This window comes from Lepisosteus platostomus, chromosome 4 (assembly GCF_059453375.1).
Source record: "Lepisosteus platostomus isolate fLepPlt1 chromosome 4, fLepPlt1.hap1, whole genome shotgun sequence".
Classification (NCBI taxonomy): Eukaryota; Metazoa; Chordata; class Actinopteri; order Semionotiformes; family Lepisosteidae; genus Lepisosteus; species Lepisosteus platostomus.
In genome coordinates, this window is record NC_142614.1 from 33,262,223 (window position 1) to 33,280,317 (window position 18,095).

At 37.2% G+C, this 18,095-nt stretch overlaps 1 protein-coding gene across 3 annotated transcripts in view; it reads left to right on the forward strand.

Annotated features, from left to right (window-relative positions):
- The window catches only part of ric1 (RIC1 homolog, RAB6A GEF complex partner 1), a 138,813-nt gene that overhangs the window by 93,784 nt on the left and 26,934 nt on the right, over nt 1-18,095 (forward strand). For 2 of the 3 annotated variants that reach the window (XM_088629425.1, XM_088629428.1), the window contains exons 5-16: nt 773-915; nt 1,959-2,095; nt 4,661-4,752; nt 6,164-6,252; nt 7,388-7,532; nt 8,004-8,052; nt 9,004-9,156; nt 14,838-15,026; nt 15,901-15,939; nt 16,434-16,544; nt 17,309-17,398; nt 17,851-18,011. In XM_088629425.1, coding sequence (XP_088485551.1) covers nt 773-915; nt 1,959-2,095; nt 4,661-4,752; nt 6,164-6,252; nt 7,388-7,532; nt 8,004-8,052; nt 9,004-9,156; nt 14,838-15,026; nt 15,901-15,939; nt 16,434-16,544; nt 17,309-17,398; nt 17,851-18,011 — 1,398 coding nt within the window. The remainder of the gene's footprint in view (nt 1-772; nt 916-1,958; nt 2,096-4,660; nt 4,753-6,163; nt 6,253-7,387; nt 7,533-8,003; nt 8,053-9,003; nt 9,157-14,837; nt 15,027-15,900; nt 15,940-16,433; nt 16,545-17,308; nt 17,399-17,850; nt 18,012-18,095) is intronic. The other variant, XM_088629427.1, reaches the window with a different exon arrangement.

Below are 18,095 nucleotides of genomic sequence, written 5' to 3' on the forward strand. Positions count from 1 at the left end.
GTTGCTGCTGGAAGAGGTGTTAGTGGGCCAGCGGGGGGCGCTCACCCTGCGGTCCATGTGGGTCCTAATGCCCCAGTATAGTGACGGGGACACTTTACTGTAAACAGGCGCCGTCCTTCGGATGAGACGTAAAACCGAGGTCCTGACTCTCTGTGGTCATTAAAAATCCCAGGGCGCTTCTCGAAAAGAGTAGGGGTGTAACCACGGTGTCCTGGCCAAATTTCCAATTGGCCCTTACTAATCATGGCCTCCTAATAATCCCCCTCTATGAATTGGCTACATTACTCTGCTCTCCTCCCCACTGATAGCTGATGTGTGGTGAGCGTTCTGGCGCACTATGGCTGCCGTCGCATCATCCAGGTGGATGCTGCACATTGGTGGTGGTGGAGGGGAGTCCCCATTACCTGTAAAGCGCTTTGAGTGGAGTGTCCAGAAAAGCGCTATATAAGTGTAAGCAATTATTATTATTATTATTATTATGTTTATCCAGTTTGTATCACAAGATATTGGGGCTACCACGAGAAAAAAAAAAACATAGAAACAGTTCTCGACAATTGTGCTAGAGCCTCTTTGCACTTTGTTTGAATACTGTGCTTTTTAATGGGGTGTTGGGTGAGCTCTTCCACTGCTCCAAATGGCTTTGTGCACAAATATTCAATTTTCAGGAACTGCTAGTTTATTCAGAGGCATGTCATTGTTTATTCCACACTTTAAGTTGGATTTGCAGCCATATTGTATGTGTAAAATGTAATTGACATGCTTTTGTTTGCAGTTTTCAGTCCATGCAGGAGGACCTAGTTGTGGCCACAGCTGATGGTCTTCTTCATATCCTTCACTGGGAAGGTGTGACCAATGGCAGAAAGGCTATTAACCTCTGTACCATCCCTTTCTCAGTAGATCTCCAATCCTCGCGAGGTGAGGCCCTCAGTCAGTTTACTATTCATTTTATAGTGCTTTCGTGAATATGTAGGTGTATTCAATGATACTGTTCTCATAAGTAGTGTTACAGACACAAGTGCTGTTTAAAATAGCCATTTTTACAAATTCATTTAGCTTAATGTAGATTAATTGTAATGATCTAATCCAGTACTTATCTAACCTAAAAATATATTTCCTAGTAATAATACAATGAAGTTCATTGACCATTCATTCATCCTTGTTTCTAGTACTAGACTCTCCAAGTGAAGTCAATCAGATTTCAGATTGATAACATGGTGATAATGTTCTCTAAAATACATTATTAATAATAATTCCTTACACTTATATAGCGCTTTTCTGACACATATTAAGCAGAAGCTTTTCTTCTATGCCAGTTAGGAACCACGTGTTTTGACCACCTTATCTACTGCCTTCAGTAATTTCCAAGGTCCATGCATGTGTATATTAAAAGGGCTAGTAAGACTTTTATGATCACTTAAGTCAAATCTTGCTGATTTAGTTAATCTTATAAATATATTTTTATATGAGAGATGATAAATTCAGCTTATTCAAGCTTAAAATCTTTAAGCTACAACAGCACTTTGTGATGCATATAGAGTTATACTTCAATGGCCAGCTTAAGAATCATAAATTAATTTACGTAGAGCCTTATTGGTTTAAAGCTATTTATTCACAAAGCTTTGAAAAACAAAGATTCATCTGAGACTTCGTATTTATATGCAACAATGTGAGGAAGGTGTTTAAATGTCGTGAATGTTTTGGAAACACAAAACAGTTTTTGCTTTAAGCGGATAATTTAAACACAAAAATGCTTTAAATTTTTAATTGATTTAAGAAAATTTGAATTGTGACATTAAAAAAAGGAGTATTTTAGTTTTACAGCCCAGTGAGCTCAGTAGATTTACTTTGATGCATTGTTTAAAACCAATTTACTGTGTCTGGTTAAAATTAAATAAAACCTCAACAATAACCAAATGATTTAAGTGTCTTTCTTCTCAATTGTTGTGTTCTGTGTGTAGGAGGTCCTTCTCTGGATTTGGAAGGTGTCCACATTCGGGATATGGAGTACTGCATGACACTCGATGGCTTTGCAGTTGTCTTTGACGATGGTCGTCTAGGCTTCATCACTCCAGTGGCAAACAGATTTACTGCAGATGTAAGACTCCTTACATATCTGAATAATTTTATGCACCCATCACAATATTGTTCTAAAAGAATGGTCTAAGTAGAAGGCTGAACCAAGGTTAGCTATTTACAAGTTATGTTTTTTTGCAACACTGTATTGGCTACATTGTTATGTTTTTTTATTATTTTTACATCTGTTGACATTTTGTATTTTTTTCCCCAACAACTACCAATGAATGTGAAACGTGAGTTCAAATGTGGCGTCCTGAAACCTTTACTCAAAGTGATAAACACTCCTTTCCCCTTTCATTTTGTAATGTTTAATGTCAACATTTATTATATAAAATGGATACAGATGTTTTAATTGTCAGGTGAAACTTTAAGCTTTTTTTATAAGGATTTCTTTTTCAATTTAAGTTTCAGTACTGGTTCTCACAAAATAAATTAGAAATCTTAATAACTTATGTCACATTCACAACCCATTGCCAACTAAATAACACACGATAAGCAAAAGTATTTTATATATATATATTATATATTATATTATATACATTATATATATTATATATTACAAGTATTTGATGGTACATTATCATGTAAGTGTTTCATTAAACAACAAGAACAAAATTATTTTGGAGCAAAACTGTATACTGTCTTGGAAATTAGCAATATATATGACATACAGCAACTGCTGTATAACTAATGTGCCTTATTGCTAATCATTCTCAAATGATGGCAACTGTTACACACAGAGTAAAATCAACATCACTTTCTATGCAGTCTGGTTCCTACACAAATGTGTTAAAACTGCATAGTTAATGACTCATTAATACAGTGCCAGATATTATCTTTCAGATTTTTGCTTTTAGTGATACTTGTTAGGATCCGACATTTAAAAATATTAATAATTCAAAAATAATACTGAAAAATGTAGAAAATGTTTCATCTACCTTTGCATGGGGCCCTGCAAATAAAGTTTCTCTTTTTGCTAATAAAGCAACACCACTTGACTTCAGCAAGTGCAGCTTTTCCCAGCTCTTCTTATTCTCTGTCAATGTTCAGTAATTTTCTGTAGTGTGATTGTCCTTGAAGCAAGACACTGCATTGGTCTCCCTTAACAATCAGTACTGCACAATCATTTCTCTTCTTTCTTGTAGAGAGACATTTCTAACATTAACCACTTTTGAACACATGGTAAAGTGCGCTAGATGGTCAAGTAGAATTTTTAGCAAATGTGCATATACTGTTATTAAAAAAAAGTTATTAAAAGTTTTTGGTGCACATTATATTAGCCCTGAGTTAGACTTTAGGTTACCAACAAGGAAGATAAGGGATTGTCAGAATTAGATTCACAACTGTGTTGTGAATAGACATATACTTTTTGATTAGGAGTAATCTGGGTTTCAGTTCAGTCAGGTTTTCAATTATGCAAGTCAGGCTACCATTTTGTAGACTAAGGAGCTGATTTAATCTCCTAAATTTGGATTTATTCTCCTAAAAATGGTTTGTCTCTTCCAACATACTTTAAACCAAGCTTAAAGCTTAAAGCACTTCGGTGGTCTGAAATACTAGCGGTTTCAGAAATGGAATATCCACTTAATTTTTCATTAAAAATGCTTTCGTGATTGAAAAGAGATGACACATCTTTACATTTATGGATGTCATTCTCTGGAACAAGCTTTTAAAGTAGATTCCCCAGGACCTGTTAGCAATCAAGTGAATAAGATGGGCTGAATGGCATCCTCTCATTTGTAACCTTTTCAACGTTTTTACAAAAGGATTTTTACAATTCTTACACAGGAACTTGGTGTATTTTATGTTAAAACCTTCCTTTCAAGAGAATGACATATGTGTAAAGCAGATTCCTTAGTATTCTTCAAGAAACAGCTTGAATCAACAGCTTGGTAGCAGCAACCAAATGAGCAAGATTTATTGGATATTCTCCATTCATTTGTAATATTATGCCTTTACAAATAAGAACTGTGATTAGAACAACTGTGGTCTTAAAGACTGTAGCCTTAATTATCTTTTTATCTTCTAATTATCAATAACACGAATTGTGCATAAGCATTGTGACAGGTACAGATGTTTCAGGACAAATTTCTTTACTCTTTTTATCTGACATTTTCATTCATAGAGATTTATGCTTTTACATTTTACAGCTAAGGCATTGGTGTGTCTGTCAGCTTCCAACCTTTCCTGTCATTCTGTTGTTTCGATCTTGATGGCTTCTATAGTCTGTGCTAATCGGTCTCATCGTGAAAGAAAATCAAGGTGAAAAATATCTGGTTATCGCTGAGCAATTCAAAATAATTTTATTCATGAGTGTACGGATATCCTTGGCTCTTCCCTGAGTTACATGCAGTCAGAAGCTCGTCTTTAATATATGAGAAATAAAATGTAAAAAAGAAAAAACAAGCTACTGATGGAAGTTTCCTCCTCAGATTAATTTAGCACAAGAATGTGTTCTATGATGTTGTGTTGTGGTAGTGACATTGTTAATCCAGCACCACGTTTAGCAGGGTAGATTATTCCACTAAAAGAAAATAGTCTAGAAGCTTACTCCAAGTGTGACTTCTCATGTACTCTGTCTTAGCAGCTACAGGGTGTGTGGGCACCCGATGTTGTAGATGGCACATGTGTGGCAGTGAATAACAAGTACAGGCTAATGGCCTTTGGATGCGCAAGGTGAGTCCGAATACAAATTTTCAAGATTTGACTATTTTTATTCAAACGCATTGTCCCTCTAACCTAAATGCTTTTAGCCAACAAAATGTCTAGCTTTATTTTTTATTAGTGATAAGAATTTTGTTGTGCACATAGGTCCTTTGGCAAAACAAACAACACTTGGTTAAAAACATAAAGATAAAATGTGCTTTTTCTAGCATGCTCAGTGATATAGCTGCCTTAACATGGTGTTGCAATACTGAGTATGTACAGGAAGCTATTCATAGTGCAAATTATTTTCACACTCAAGCACAACATAATCTGCAGATAAAAAGCTGAATTACAGCCTCCCTTTTTTTATGTGTTAATGACGTGAAGTACACATGGTATTCCTTATCGTGTCATGTGTGACAATTTAAAAGCACAAACTTCTGACTGTAAAAGTCCCAACAGTGATTTGGAATTCAGAAAATATCTTATGTTGTGCCATTTTGTTACATGAGTCAATTCATTTTTCACCTTATGTTCTCAATGTGTGGTAGATGTGTTTTTAGAGTTGCTGCTGCCCAGTTCTAGCCAGAAGACCTCATACCAGCTATAAACTGTTCACGAATCATCATGTTGAGATGACAAGAAATGGGTGAACTCTATTAGCTCTTTCCAGATATCAGTTATGGAATGCAGTGTTTGTGTTTTGTGCTTCATGGGGGTGTTTTCAGAACATTTGAGAAGAATTATATACTTTATGTTTGATCCAAGTGTGAAAATAGCAGCCTGTTTCCTGTGTCTGTGGTATTTAAAAAAAAATTGATGTATGTTTTTCCCCTACAAATAAAATTTATGTAAGGAAAATGGAAAAGACACATCATCGTAGTTTCTTGATCATTTGAATAAGATTTTTTTGTCTATTATGGCTGTCGTGAAAATTGTGAAAGAAGCTTATCTTCAGGACATTCTAATAGTAAATATGAAGTATATAAAATCTTTAGCTGTTATAAATTATGACAAGGTGTTTGAATATTCATTTTTGTGTGCCTTGGAGAACTACTTTGTAGAGAAAAACGTTTTTAATAAAGCATAATCCCAAAGGACCAGCCTCTGCATTTGTGACATGTAAAAAGCACAAAAACTTCTTAAGCTGATATACAAAGTGGAAACTGCTAACAATAATGTAAGGATACTTTAATCCCCTCTGTTAAAAATGCCTTTAGTTCAGCGTTGTTGTCTTCGTAAATTTTGGGAGTGAAATTGTAACTATAGTCATTTGCACACAGATGTCTAAAGTTGCTTTAAGAGATATGCCTTACAGTGCTAATGGTTTAGATATAGTCGATGGATTTAAGTTATTTCCAGCACAGTGGTGTGAATATTAATTACAGGACCTTGTTACTTGAATTTATTGATGTTAATTTTTTTTTTCTGTCCTATGCAGTGGCTCTGTTTTAGTTTACACGATAGACAGCACCACAGCATCAATGCAGCTCTCACACAAACTTGAGTTAACTCCAAAACACTACCCTGGTAAGTCCAGGATCTCTCCGTCTCTTCTGTAGGGCTTTGAGTTCATTTACACCTTCCACATATGTTTTAGTAAAATGTTATGCTCTTTGTTCAGGAGTCTATTTTGATTGTTTAAATGGCTTTTATTAAAGTATCTGTGTTATAAAGAAACATGAAATGGATTTGAGCTTTCTTTTCTTATGTTCATTTTTAACCCTTTTTAAAATCTTGAGTTCTGTGTAGCTAGCCTGATGAATATGGTAGAGCATTGCCACCTACAGGTTATTGGTGACATAAAGCAGTCCTTTCTCAATTAAATCAGTCCAAGAATGAAGTTCAAGGAGGTAGCTGCATCAGCATGCAGAAAAGAAACACAATGTTTTAAGGTGTGGACGTTTCTTCAGGTGTGGACACCTGAAGAAGGCTACACAGACAAAACATCTCTTTTCTAAATTAATCTCAAGACTGATAACCATGCAGATATTATTATTATTATTATTATTATTATTATTATTATTATTATTATTATTATTATTATTATTACACAAGGCTGAATAAATTATATATAAAATTAAGATGTCAGGATACATTCTTTTTTTGCTTAGAGCTTTTTATTTGTGTGGCAACTCATATTTGCTTGTTTTTAATTCACAGAGTTAAAAGCAGTGCTATTAATGTATTATGATATAGTATTAATAGCCTCTTACATTAAAGGCACATTTCGTTCACTTTAATTTTTGTTTCTTTATATTCGTAGCTTTTAACTTTATAGTTATACATACCCATACATACTTCTAGCAGTAAGAAATGCTAGAAGTGAAACAATACAGCACTTGTCTTGAAAGAAGCTCATCCAACACAAAACACATGCAACGTCATACTGAGTTAATGCAAACAAGTGCAGTATGTGCCCAATATTGCTTTTTATTACAAAGATACTGTTGTATTTTTTGTGAAGTCCTTAAACAAAATGTTCTGTAAATTATTATAACAGTTTTCCAAAACAATAGGAGTAAAATAATTTCGGGCATTCTGAGTAAAGATGATTATATGTCCAAAATATAATTAGCATTAGAAGAAAAAACATTTTTTTTCTTCATCAAGCTTTAGTACAAACCATTAGGGAAAAAAATAAAATATTTATTGTATGCTGCAGACATTTGGAACAAAACAGGGCCTGTGAAGCTGATCCGATGGTCACCTGACTGCAGCGTTGCCATGGTGACATGGGAGTGTGGAGGCCTTTCTCTGTGGAGTGTGTTTGGGGCTCACCTTATCTGTACACTTGGGGAAGATTTTGCGTGAGTGTGCCCTCTGTTTCTCTAGTGCCTTCCATGGTACCCTGTACTGTGTAACAATGGACTGGTTATACTGTTAATATTAAAACCTTAAACCCTGGAAAACCTAAATAAGTTTTAACTGCTTTAATTTTGACTTGGTTAACTCTATCATGGGTTGCACATTGAGTACATTGGGTTGTTTAATTGGTAGTCTTTGGAAAAACCTAGTGTGTTCACACTAACACCTAAACTGACACTATTGAGAAGTGATTATATAATGTGGCTGCTAGATTGCCACTGTACTAATTCTGCACTGTCACTTACTTTGACATTGTTATATTGTTCTTAGTTGTTAAAGAATAAAGAAAATCTATTAAATTCTTCAGAGAACTAATATTCTAAATAAAGTGTAGGAACTAGTTTTACTTTTTTCTTCAGTTGCATAGTACTCTGTTAAAACTTTTACTTTTACTCTGTTTTTCTTTTTCATAGCTATCGTTCAGATGGTACAAAAAAAGAACCCATAAGGATCATCTCTATGGTACGTTGTTTACGGCTTTAAATTCCCCTTGAATAAAAAATAATTACTCATATAACTACCCTGTATCATTAGATTTCTAAAGATAAGTCGATGGGCCTCCTCAGGTGGAATACCAAGGTGCTGTTGTAAGTGGTGTGGTGGACCAGTTGCACTCTTTCCCCTGGTCCATGATATTCAAAATAAAGTGCTAGTATGGTAACAGTGCTGTGTGAGGTGCCATCCTTCTGCTGAGATGTTAAATCAAAGATCCCATAGGACTCTTCTTAAGGTTTTTAACCCTGGTGTCTTGGGTAAAATTCCACTCTGGTGTTTTACAGTCAAACCTACCTAAAGGTTCTTCCTTAATTCAAACGTTGTGTCTAAGGGACACTGGCGCATGATGCTTGCCACATACCACACAGGTGCTGCTTTACAGTGGTGATTTAAGTGGGTTCTCTTGTATGTGGACAGCATTTTGAGATCTTTTTAGATTAAAGATGGATATACAGTAATTGTTGATATTAATGTGTTGACTGTGAGGCAAGTGTGCTTTGTTTTATAGTATAAAAACTGCAATATTTCAGATGCATGTAAAATCATGTTTGGATTAATATTAGCAGTAAAATTGTGGGAAGTCCCTACACTGCATTGTTCATAAGAGCATTTTAACTTAGTTTGAAACAATACAGCTTTTTTTCTTGAAAGAAGCTCATCCGACACAAAACTCATTAAATTAAAAGTAATAAGTATCACCTGTGGCTGTAGAAATACAAGCTTTTCTCAATGAGAATATGCACGTCTTCTTACTTATGCTACTGTATGTCACAGGTTTGAGTGTAGCAGGCAGTTAGAATATCTGACAATGCCAAGTTTTCTTTTAAACAAAAAAGCTATGCAGTTTGGCATTAGTGCTACATAAAACGTAACTTTCTGGGAGTTCTCTGTGTGAGTAAGCTTTTCTATTTCCTGCAGAGTTGGGGTGCGGAGGGATACCACCTGTGGGTGATCAGCAGTGAAGGCGATCGGTCTTCAAGTAGTGAAACAGAGAAGAAAGACTGGTTAAAGCAGGGCAGCATTCTGCAGTTTCAGTTCATCAAGAGCGCCTTAACAGTTAACCCCTGCACAGTAAGTGAACAGCTCTAATTGCTGAAATGATGGAGCGGTTTTTATTCAATTCAATTCAAGCTTTATTGTCCCCTAGGGGAAATTAGTTTTACGGCACAAACACAACACAATGACAAATAAACATCACCAAAAGGGAAGAGAATACAGTAGTGTTACAGGATATAAGAAGCAAGAGACAAGGTAGTTACTTTGCATTGTTTAAGAGTGTAATTGCAGTGGGAATGAAAGATTTCCTGAGTCTGTTGGTTTTACACCTGGGGGCACAGAGGATTCTCCCAGATGGGAGAAGTGTGAATTTGCAATGGAGGGGGTGAGACACACTCCATGATGATTTTGACTTTCTTAGTCACCCTCTGTTTGTAAAGGATGCTTAAGTTGATTTGATTATTCCCGATTATTTTGCCACTTATTTTCACTAATTTACACAGCCTATTACAATTACCGGTACTTATGTTGCCAAACCATCAAGTGAAGCAGTATGTTTAGACACTTTCAATGAGTGATTTGTAGAAAAGTGTAAGAATAGTTTTATGTACCTTAAAGTAGCTAAGTTTTCTAAGAAAGAATAGTCTCTGTTGGCCTTTTTTATAGATAGTGTCACAACATTTGTCCCATTTTAGGTTTTTGTCAGTGACCAGTCCTAAGTACTTATAGTTATCGTCAATTTCACAAGGCTGACCATCAATTATAGTGGGTTGATGGGGTGTGGTATTTTTCCTAAAATTAATAACCAGTTCCTTTGTTTTTGAAACATTTACCTTTAGGGAGAACTCGTTGCACCAGTTAGTAAAATCATTTAGAATGGGCCCATGATGGTATTCAGGTTTGGTGCGTCTGTCAGCTTCTTCTGTCAGTATTTTTCTGACCTATTTAGCATTTTAAATCTAAAGTTATTTAACAATTTATAGTAAATTTAAATGAAGTATTAAAAGAGTAAAGGTACAGCTGCCCTTCCTTGTAATTGACTTCTCAAATGTTGACAGCATCATAATATATGTGCAGACAATGCTCCTTTATGCAGTAAGGCTGGTATCTACCGAACATGTGTGTGCAATTCAGAGGGACAATGGGCAAGACCAAGATTTAAATGACTTTGAAAGCAACATGGTAGTGGACACCAGTGTATCAGGAACAGCAGAGCTACCAGGGCTTTTATGCACAGTAGTGTCACTGGTGTGGTGAGAATTGGCCACCGTCCAAATAACATCTAGCCAACGGCAGTCCTCCTGTGGTTGGAAACAGACCATTGATAAATGTGGCTGACAGAGGCTGACCAGTCTTGTGCAGAGATGGGCTACAGTCAGTCAACTAAGAACTGAGTACAACTAGTCTAAAGAACACATACACCAGACACTGGAGGATTGGAAGAACATCACCTGAACATCACCTGGTCTGGGTTCCTGCTGTTTCACACTGATGGGAGGACAGGATATGTTCTGCACTGTTGACGCCCTGCCACAAGGGTTGGAAAGCCCTGGAATGACTCAATGAACGTGACGGTGAATTCAGCGTAAAGCAGTGGCCTTCCCAATCACCAAATCTTAATCCAGTCAAACGTCTTGAACGCAGTGGAACAAGCAATTCAGTATTCAGACAATTTCACTGTTTCACATTTTTTGTCGCATTTTAATGACCCTTTGCATTAGCTATTAATATTTATTATATAACTTACCCCACATATTTAAAGCTTAAAAAAAGTAAATACATAATAAATATGAAAGCAAAGTAGAAAATGATTACATTAGAATTTAAACCCTGTGCTCTGGCAGACTTCAGTTATTTTAGGTACAAAAACTACCTAATTAAGTCATTGTAGTAGTCAAGAACAGTCAAAACAAGTATGGGATAAAGTAATATAAAAGGCTCAGATCACAAGAAAGGTATAAAAAACATTTAATATCTCATGGCAAAGTCAATATTAAGACGTGTTAAACACCCAGACACTACCTGGGTTGTCCCTCCAAAGTGAGTAGCTGGGCAAGGAGGAAACTGGTCATGGACACCATGAGTTCATCATTTACTGAATTTGAAAAACTCAGTGACAGAAATAGGAGAATGTTAATGGGTCAGCAATATCTGAGTCATTTCACAAAGGGGACTTTTATAGAACTGAAAAAAAACACAAATTGTTGTTTGTAGTTAAACACCTTAGTAATACTGCAAACGTTTTTTTGGTCAGGCGTGATGAATTTGTACTTTTTGGTTGAAGTCCAAAGTGTTACATTTGACACAAACCCAACGTACCGCATCACTCAGTGAACACCATTCCAGCAGTCAAACATGGTGGTGGCAGCATTATGTTATAGCTCTGCTTTTCATCAGAGGAGTCTGGGGAGCTTATCAAGATTGATGGGATCATAGTTGGAGAAAAGTACTGGCAAATCTTAGAAAACCTGCCTAAAATAAGGACAAAAATTTACCTTTCACCAGGAAAATAATCCAAAGCTACACTGGTTTCAAAATAAGCCAATGTCCTTGAATGGCTCAGAGAAAGTCTTGATTTTAATCCTTTGAGAATCTATCGAAAGACTTGAAACCTGTGCTTAACTATTCCCTAAGCAATTTCAGAGAGTTACGGCTAATCTGCCAAGGAAAATGGGTAAAAATCACATTAAGCCAGTGTTTAAAGTTAGTGCAGATTCAGTCTAAATGACTTGTAGCTTTAATTCAGGTGGGTAGCTGCGTCAGCATGCATAGTCTGCAAAGGAACAAGAAATAGGTTTATTCCATGCTGAAAAGAGAAGAGAGAAAACAATGTTTCGCCTGTGAAGCCTTCTTCAGGTGTGAGAAAGACAGGGCAGGCAGCACAGAAGCTAGGAGAGGGGAGGAGGCAGGAGGGGCAGAGGAAGTGCAAAATGGGGAAGGGTGAAGAAAGGTGTGAAGTCAAAACCTGCATGAAAATAGAGAAGATTACATGAAAATAAGTTGCTCATTGAGAAAAGGGGGTGGTGTGAACCTAGTTTCAGGATGAGTTTAGTTTCCATTGTTTTTCTGCTATAGTTGAGAAACCCTTCTTTGAAAATAGAGAGATCAGTGTGATCATGGCCATCTGAGGTGAAATGGGAAACTACGGGCTTGGAGAAATCGTTAATCTTCAGAGCCCAAACATGTTCTCTGAAGCGGTCCCCTAGTCTCCTTCCTGTTTCCCCAACGTATATAGCTGGGCATTTTTTGCCAGAGATACAGTAAATGAGGTTTCTGGAGGTACAAGAGTACAAGATGTCGTCTGGGTGATCCAGAATTGACCTGAGGGGCCATGAACGAGCATGTTGTTAAATATGTATTTGCAGGTGATGCAGCGAGTTCTGTTCCAGGGGAAGATGCCTGGTGGGGATGATTGCCGAGTGCCGAGTGCGGGAGCTGTGAACCAGATGTTTATGTAGATTAGGTGGTTGGAGGTATGAGATGATTGGGTAGTTAGAAAAAAGGGTACCGATGGATGGATCGCCCTGTAAAATGGAGTAGTTGTCAATAATGGTCCTGGGGATAGAAAGTGTGTTAGAATGGTAGGGAAGCACAAAAGGATTGCGGTTGTGAGACCGGGAGTTCCTGGTCGAGTTGATGATCCGTGGGCTGTCTTTGGCCTGGGTGAGGTATTCTCTGTTGATGAAAAACATACATTTTGAGTGCTTGGTTCTGGAAATCCATGTTGTCACTGCAGAGTCGATGTAGCCTGAGGAACTGTGAAAAGGGGAGAGAGTTTTTGGTGTGAGTTAGATGAAAAGAGCTGTACAGGAGATAGCTGTGTGAATCTGTGGGTTTGTAATAGACCGAGGATGAGAGTCATGGTTAACAGATACATTTTTGTCTAGAACAGTGGTTCTCAAACTGTGGTACGCGTACCGGCAGTGGTACGTGGAGTGCCCCCAAGTGGTACGCCAAATGACCCTGGAACTGTGTCGTGTGCGCTGAAAAATCGGGACTGGTTTTCATATTTTGTATTTTAATACGTGTCGAATACGCAGCCTACGTACTACGATACAGTGCGCGCTAATACTTCAGTTTACACAAGAGATACTCAGTAATTCTATACCACTCTATAGGAATGCGTGCTACGGATGCAAGTGACCAATTGTATTTAAAAAAAGCTACTGTATTTCCAGCAAATAGGGAGAAAGGAGAATGTGCGTGATTTTGGAACTATGCCAACGTTCTAAACACAGGAATGCATAGAAATACGTGCTACGAACGCAGGTAATCTTGTGAGCACACGAAAGCGTGATAACAGAAAAATATTTAAGAACTGTTCTAATTTGAGAAAAATACACCGAGCGTCTCTGTTTCGCTCCCATGCGCATGAAATAAAAACTTTAAATAAATACGGAAATAAAAACGGAAACGCGGAAAAATGCAAGCTCGCGTATTGCTAAAGCACTTTTTTTGAAGAACCTTATTTACCGTTGGCAAAAGAGCTGACACGTATTATGTGTAGAGAAAAAGCTGCTAAACAGCTCGACCTGCTGCCCCCCTCCCCCTGAAAGACAGTCATTCATAGAATTATTGAAATGAAGGATTATATCAAAAGTACACTGATAGACCGCGTTAAGATGAGGAAAATTAGAGGAGTCTGTAGTCGATTTGGCCAATTTGCTCGTTTGCGTTAGATATGAGTTTGAGGGCATGTCCCATGAAGACTTTCTGTTCTGTAAACCGCTTCCAACAGGAACTACAGGAGAGCACATATTTCAGCTTCTGAATGAATTTATCGAAGAGAATGGCCTCGACTGGATAAAATGCATCTGAGTTTGTACAGACGGTGCTAGAGCAATGACAAGCCGAAATAACGGTGTAGTTGCACGAATTAGAGAGGTTGCTCCAGAAATTAATGTACGCATTACAACATCCACCGCGAGACCTTTGCCGTCAAGAAAATGCCAGACGATTTAATATCTGTTAGACTCTGTTGTGAATTGTATCAAGGCTTGAAAAATTAATTCACATCTGCTTTGCTCAACTAAACAGGCTCACCTCTCTCACTGAAATGGTGCTTTTTTATTAGTTGTTCTTAATGTTTTTTTTTCTGTAAAACACTTTGAGAAGCCACCTTTAAAGTCGCTACATCAAATAAAGTTTATTATTATAATATTTATTATATGTATGTGTGAGTGTGTGTGCACGCGCACTCATGTTTGTCATTGAGAATTTCTGGGGTTCCTATGAGATGATGACTTGTAGGTGGTACTTGGATGCTTTGGTTGGATTAGGGGTGGTACTTGGTCCAAAAAGTTTGAGAACCACTGGTCTAGAAGATATGTTAACTGTATATTTGAGGGACAGGTGAGAGTTAGTGATGCAGGATTTATGCAGGAAGTGCTCTAGCTGGTCATTAGAGCATATAGCAGCACCGACGCAGTCATCGATGTATCGCTTGTAGAGGTCAGGGACAAAGCCAGTAAAGGAAACCAAGAAGCATTCTTCTACCCAGCCGACAAAAATGTTGGCATAGCTAGGTCCCATCCAGGTGCCCATGGCGACTTTCCCCACTTGAGCATTCAGGTTTTGAACAAAATATTAAGTTTAAAAATGTCTACAAATCATTGTTTCACACAATGGGATGCCATTGGATGGGTTTGAATACTTTTTGAAACGCTTAAATTATGGTTAATGGGCAAAAGGAAAGAAACTTGCCCTTTGGCTCTACTTTCGGATTTGAATGTTCATGTTTCCTTTTTCTCCCCCAGAGTAACCAGGAGCAGGTTCTGCTGCATGGAGAAGATCGCTTGTACCTGACGTGTGGGGATCATGCCCAGGCTCATAGCACCAGTACAGAGCACAGGCTGCCCAGAGAGATGAGCCCTCTCCACACCTCTGCTTCGGTATCTCAGGGTTTAAGCACTTTACTGGGACACAGGCATTGGCATGTAGTCCAGGTAATCCATTTACTGCCGAGGTCTGGTTTCTGTAATCTGAATGTGCTAGTACATGTAAATTATCTCAGCATACATTAATTAAATTGCATTTCACAACTGGCAGCCCACTGAAGCTCAGCAGGTATGAGCCTGGTCAATACCTGGATGGCGGAAGTCCTGGAAAAAACTAAGGTTACTGCTGGAAGAGGTGTTAGTAGGGTCAGCAGGGGGCACTCATCCTGCGGGTTATGTGGGTCCTGATGCCCCAGTATATTGATGGGGACACTATACAGTAAATAGTAATGTCCATCGGATGAGAGAAAAAACCGAGGTCCTGACTCTCTGTGGTCATTAAAAACCCAGAGTGTTTCTTGAAAAGAGGCATCCTGGACACATTTCCCATTGGCCTTTATAAGTCATGGCCTCCTAATCCCATCTGTGAATTAGCTTCATCACCCTGTTATCCTCCCCACTGACAGCTGATTTGTGGTGACCGTTCTGGCGCACTATAGCTGCCATTGGACCATCCAGGTTGGGCTGCCCATTGGTGGTGCTGGAGGAGAGTCCCTTTTACCTGTAAAGCACTTTTAGTGGAGTGTCCAGAAAAGCACTATATAAATGTAATTAATTATTCTTATTAAATTGATTTTTTTTTTTTTTTTTTAAACAAGGAGGATTCAGTAACTGGGCTTTAGTTACTAAGGCTTTAGCTTTCATTTTCCAGTTTATGTTTTAGATTTTCTCAAATCCAGCCCTACTAGCCTTTCATTCTTAAAAAAAAAAATCTAAAAGTAAGAATCTAAAGCAGATTGTTCTAGATTTTAAATTGATAATTCACTGACAAAATAATGTTGCGTGAATTACCTTTTAAATATTTTTCTTATTTTCCTTGTAGATTCACAGCACATATCTAGAGAGTAACTGGCCAATAAGGGTGAGTCCCTTTCTGTCTGTACTACTAGTATTGATCCTTGTACTTGAATGGAAATCCTGTTGTTGTACATGTGAAGAAGAGTGTACAGTGTCTTCATTTTAGAGTGTAATGTCTGTTTTGACGGATGAACAGAACTTTGTGGAGGAATTCTCTACAAGTGCTTTTCATGGCACTGAAAAATAATATTGTCAATAATGTGCTCTAGCAGGTGCTGCTTTTTAGAGGTTGAATTGAGGGTCTGTCTCCACTGTGGAAATCACCTGTTAATCTTAAAAGAATTAAAGTAACTCTTAAAAGTATTCAAGAAATACTTTAATGAGAGGGCCTTCACATCCTTGTGCATTGTACTGTGTTCAGTGAAATGAGTCCTGCACACAAAGAGGAGCTGGATTTTCTGCCCTAGCACGCCAAGTGCTTTTGATCTCATGTCCCCTTTCCTGTAAAGATCCTCAGTGTTTCACAGACTTCTTTTGCTGTTCTTATGCTTTTTGCAGTTTGCAGCCATAGACACACTGGGACAGTGTGTGGCAATAGCAGGGAGATGTGGGTTTGCACACTATTCCTTATACACAAGGAAATGGAAGCTGTTTGGAAATATTACCCAGGTGGGAGTTTTTTTAGAATGTGTTTGCTCACATCTTGCTCCTACAAAATGTGTTATCAAGGGATCCATAAATATAAGTTACATATTTTTTTATGTTAATGAGAGCACAAATTATTTTTCCACTACACAATTAACAGTATAATGTTTTTCAGTACATGCTGATATTGGTTTCACTTGCCAAATTAGTATATTTGTGTACAGTCAAGCCTGGAATTTCTCTAAGCAAAACAAGACATAAACTGTATAAATATCAAGGGTGGCATTGCATATACTGTATTGAAAGTACAATGAAACAATTTAATATATTTAAAACACAATATGTATGGTTATATATCTCCAGTGTTTGGGTGGATGTATTTTTAAAACATCTACTTTGCAGAAGCTGAAGAGCTCTAATGTTAAAAGTGAAAAAATTGTGAAATAATTGTTTGCACATTTGTCCACCTCTGTGGAACAGGATACATGTGACCCTTTAAAAAGCATATAACCACAAGTACATTTGGTTGACTTTCAATCTGTGCTGAAAGCGTATTTGCTTTCCACAAAACCACCACAACATCTGTAACAAATAAATGCTGGCTTTATGAGACAAAAATAAATGCAAATTAAATGAACAAAATCTTTGTTCACATTTTGTTTTTTTTACACTCAATGCATTTCAGTTTTACACACTGCAAAGCATACCTACTTAATAAAAAAATAAGAATATTCATGAAATAATAACAGAATGACTCTTTGAGATGATCTTATTTTCTTCCACTTCAGGAACAAAATATGATGGTGACTGGTGGTTTAGCATGGTGGAAGGACTTCATTGTAATTGCATGTTACAACTTAATTGACCAACAAGAAGAGGTAAATTCTATTGGACAGTAGTGCATTTCAAATTCTAGATGGTAATTATTACAGATAAGAACATGTTTGTATTGCATTCATTGAATGTACAGAAGTTTTAGCCACAAGGATCTTACAGAACACTATAAGATGTCTTTGGCTTTGAAAATGAGACTTGGAGAACTCAATGCATTATTACATTGGTTCTCTCCTTAGTTTTCACTGTAAAAACTTGAGTTTTATTATTACCAGTGTTAGTAGCTTTGAAACCTTCAACTCTATAATTCTTTGCTTCTGGGCTTCCTTTATGAAATTAGATGTTACTAACACTCAGATTTTATCACATATTTTGCTAGATTGTTTTTTTTCCAATGGAGTCTAATATAAAAAAGAAACGTGTTTTGTGTGATTGTGTGACTAATTTTAAGCAATATTATGAGATAATTTACATGAGATGTCTTTTCTCTTTTTAGCTAAGACTTTACCTGAGGTCCGCTAACCTTGACAACGCCTTTGCCAACATAACCAAATTGCATTCAGATACACTATTGCTGAATGTGTTCCGGAACATGGTGATCTTGTTTAGGGCAGATTGTTCCATCTGTCTCTACAGCATTGAAAGGAAGCAAGACAGGTGTGTTTCTGTTTAAAAATGAGCCTCTACTGTAATGTAATTGCTCATGTAATGTTCACCTGTTTATGATATCTGGTGTACTTT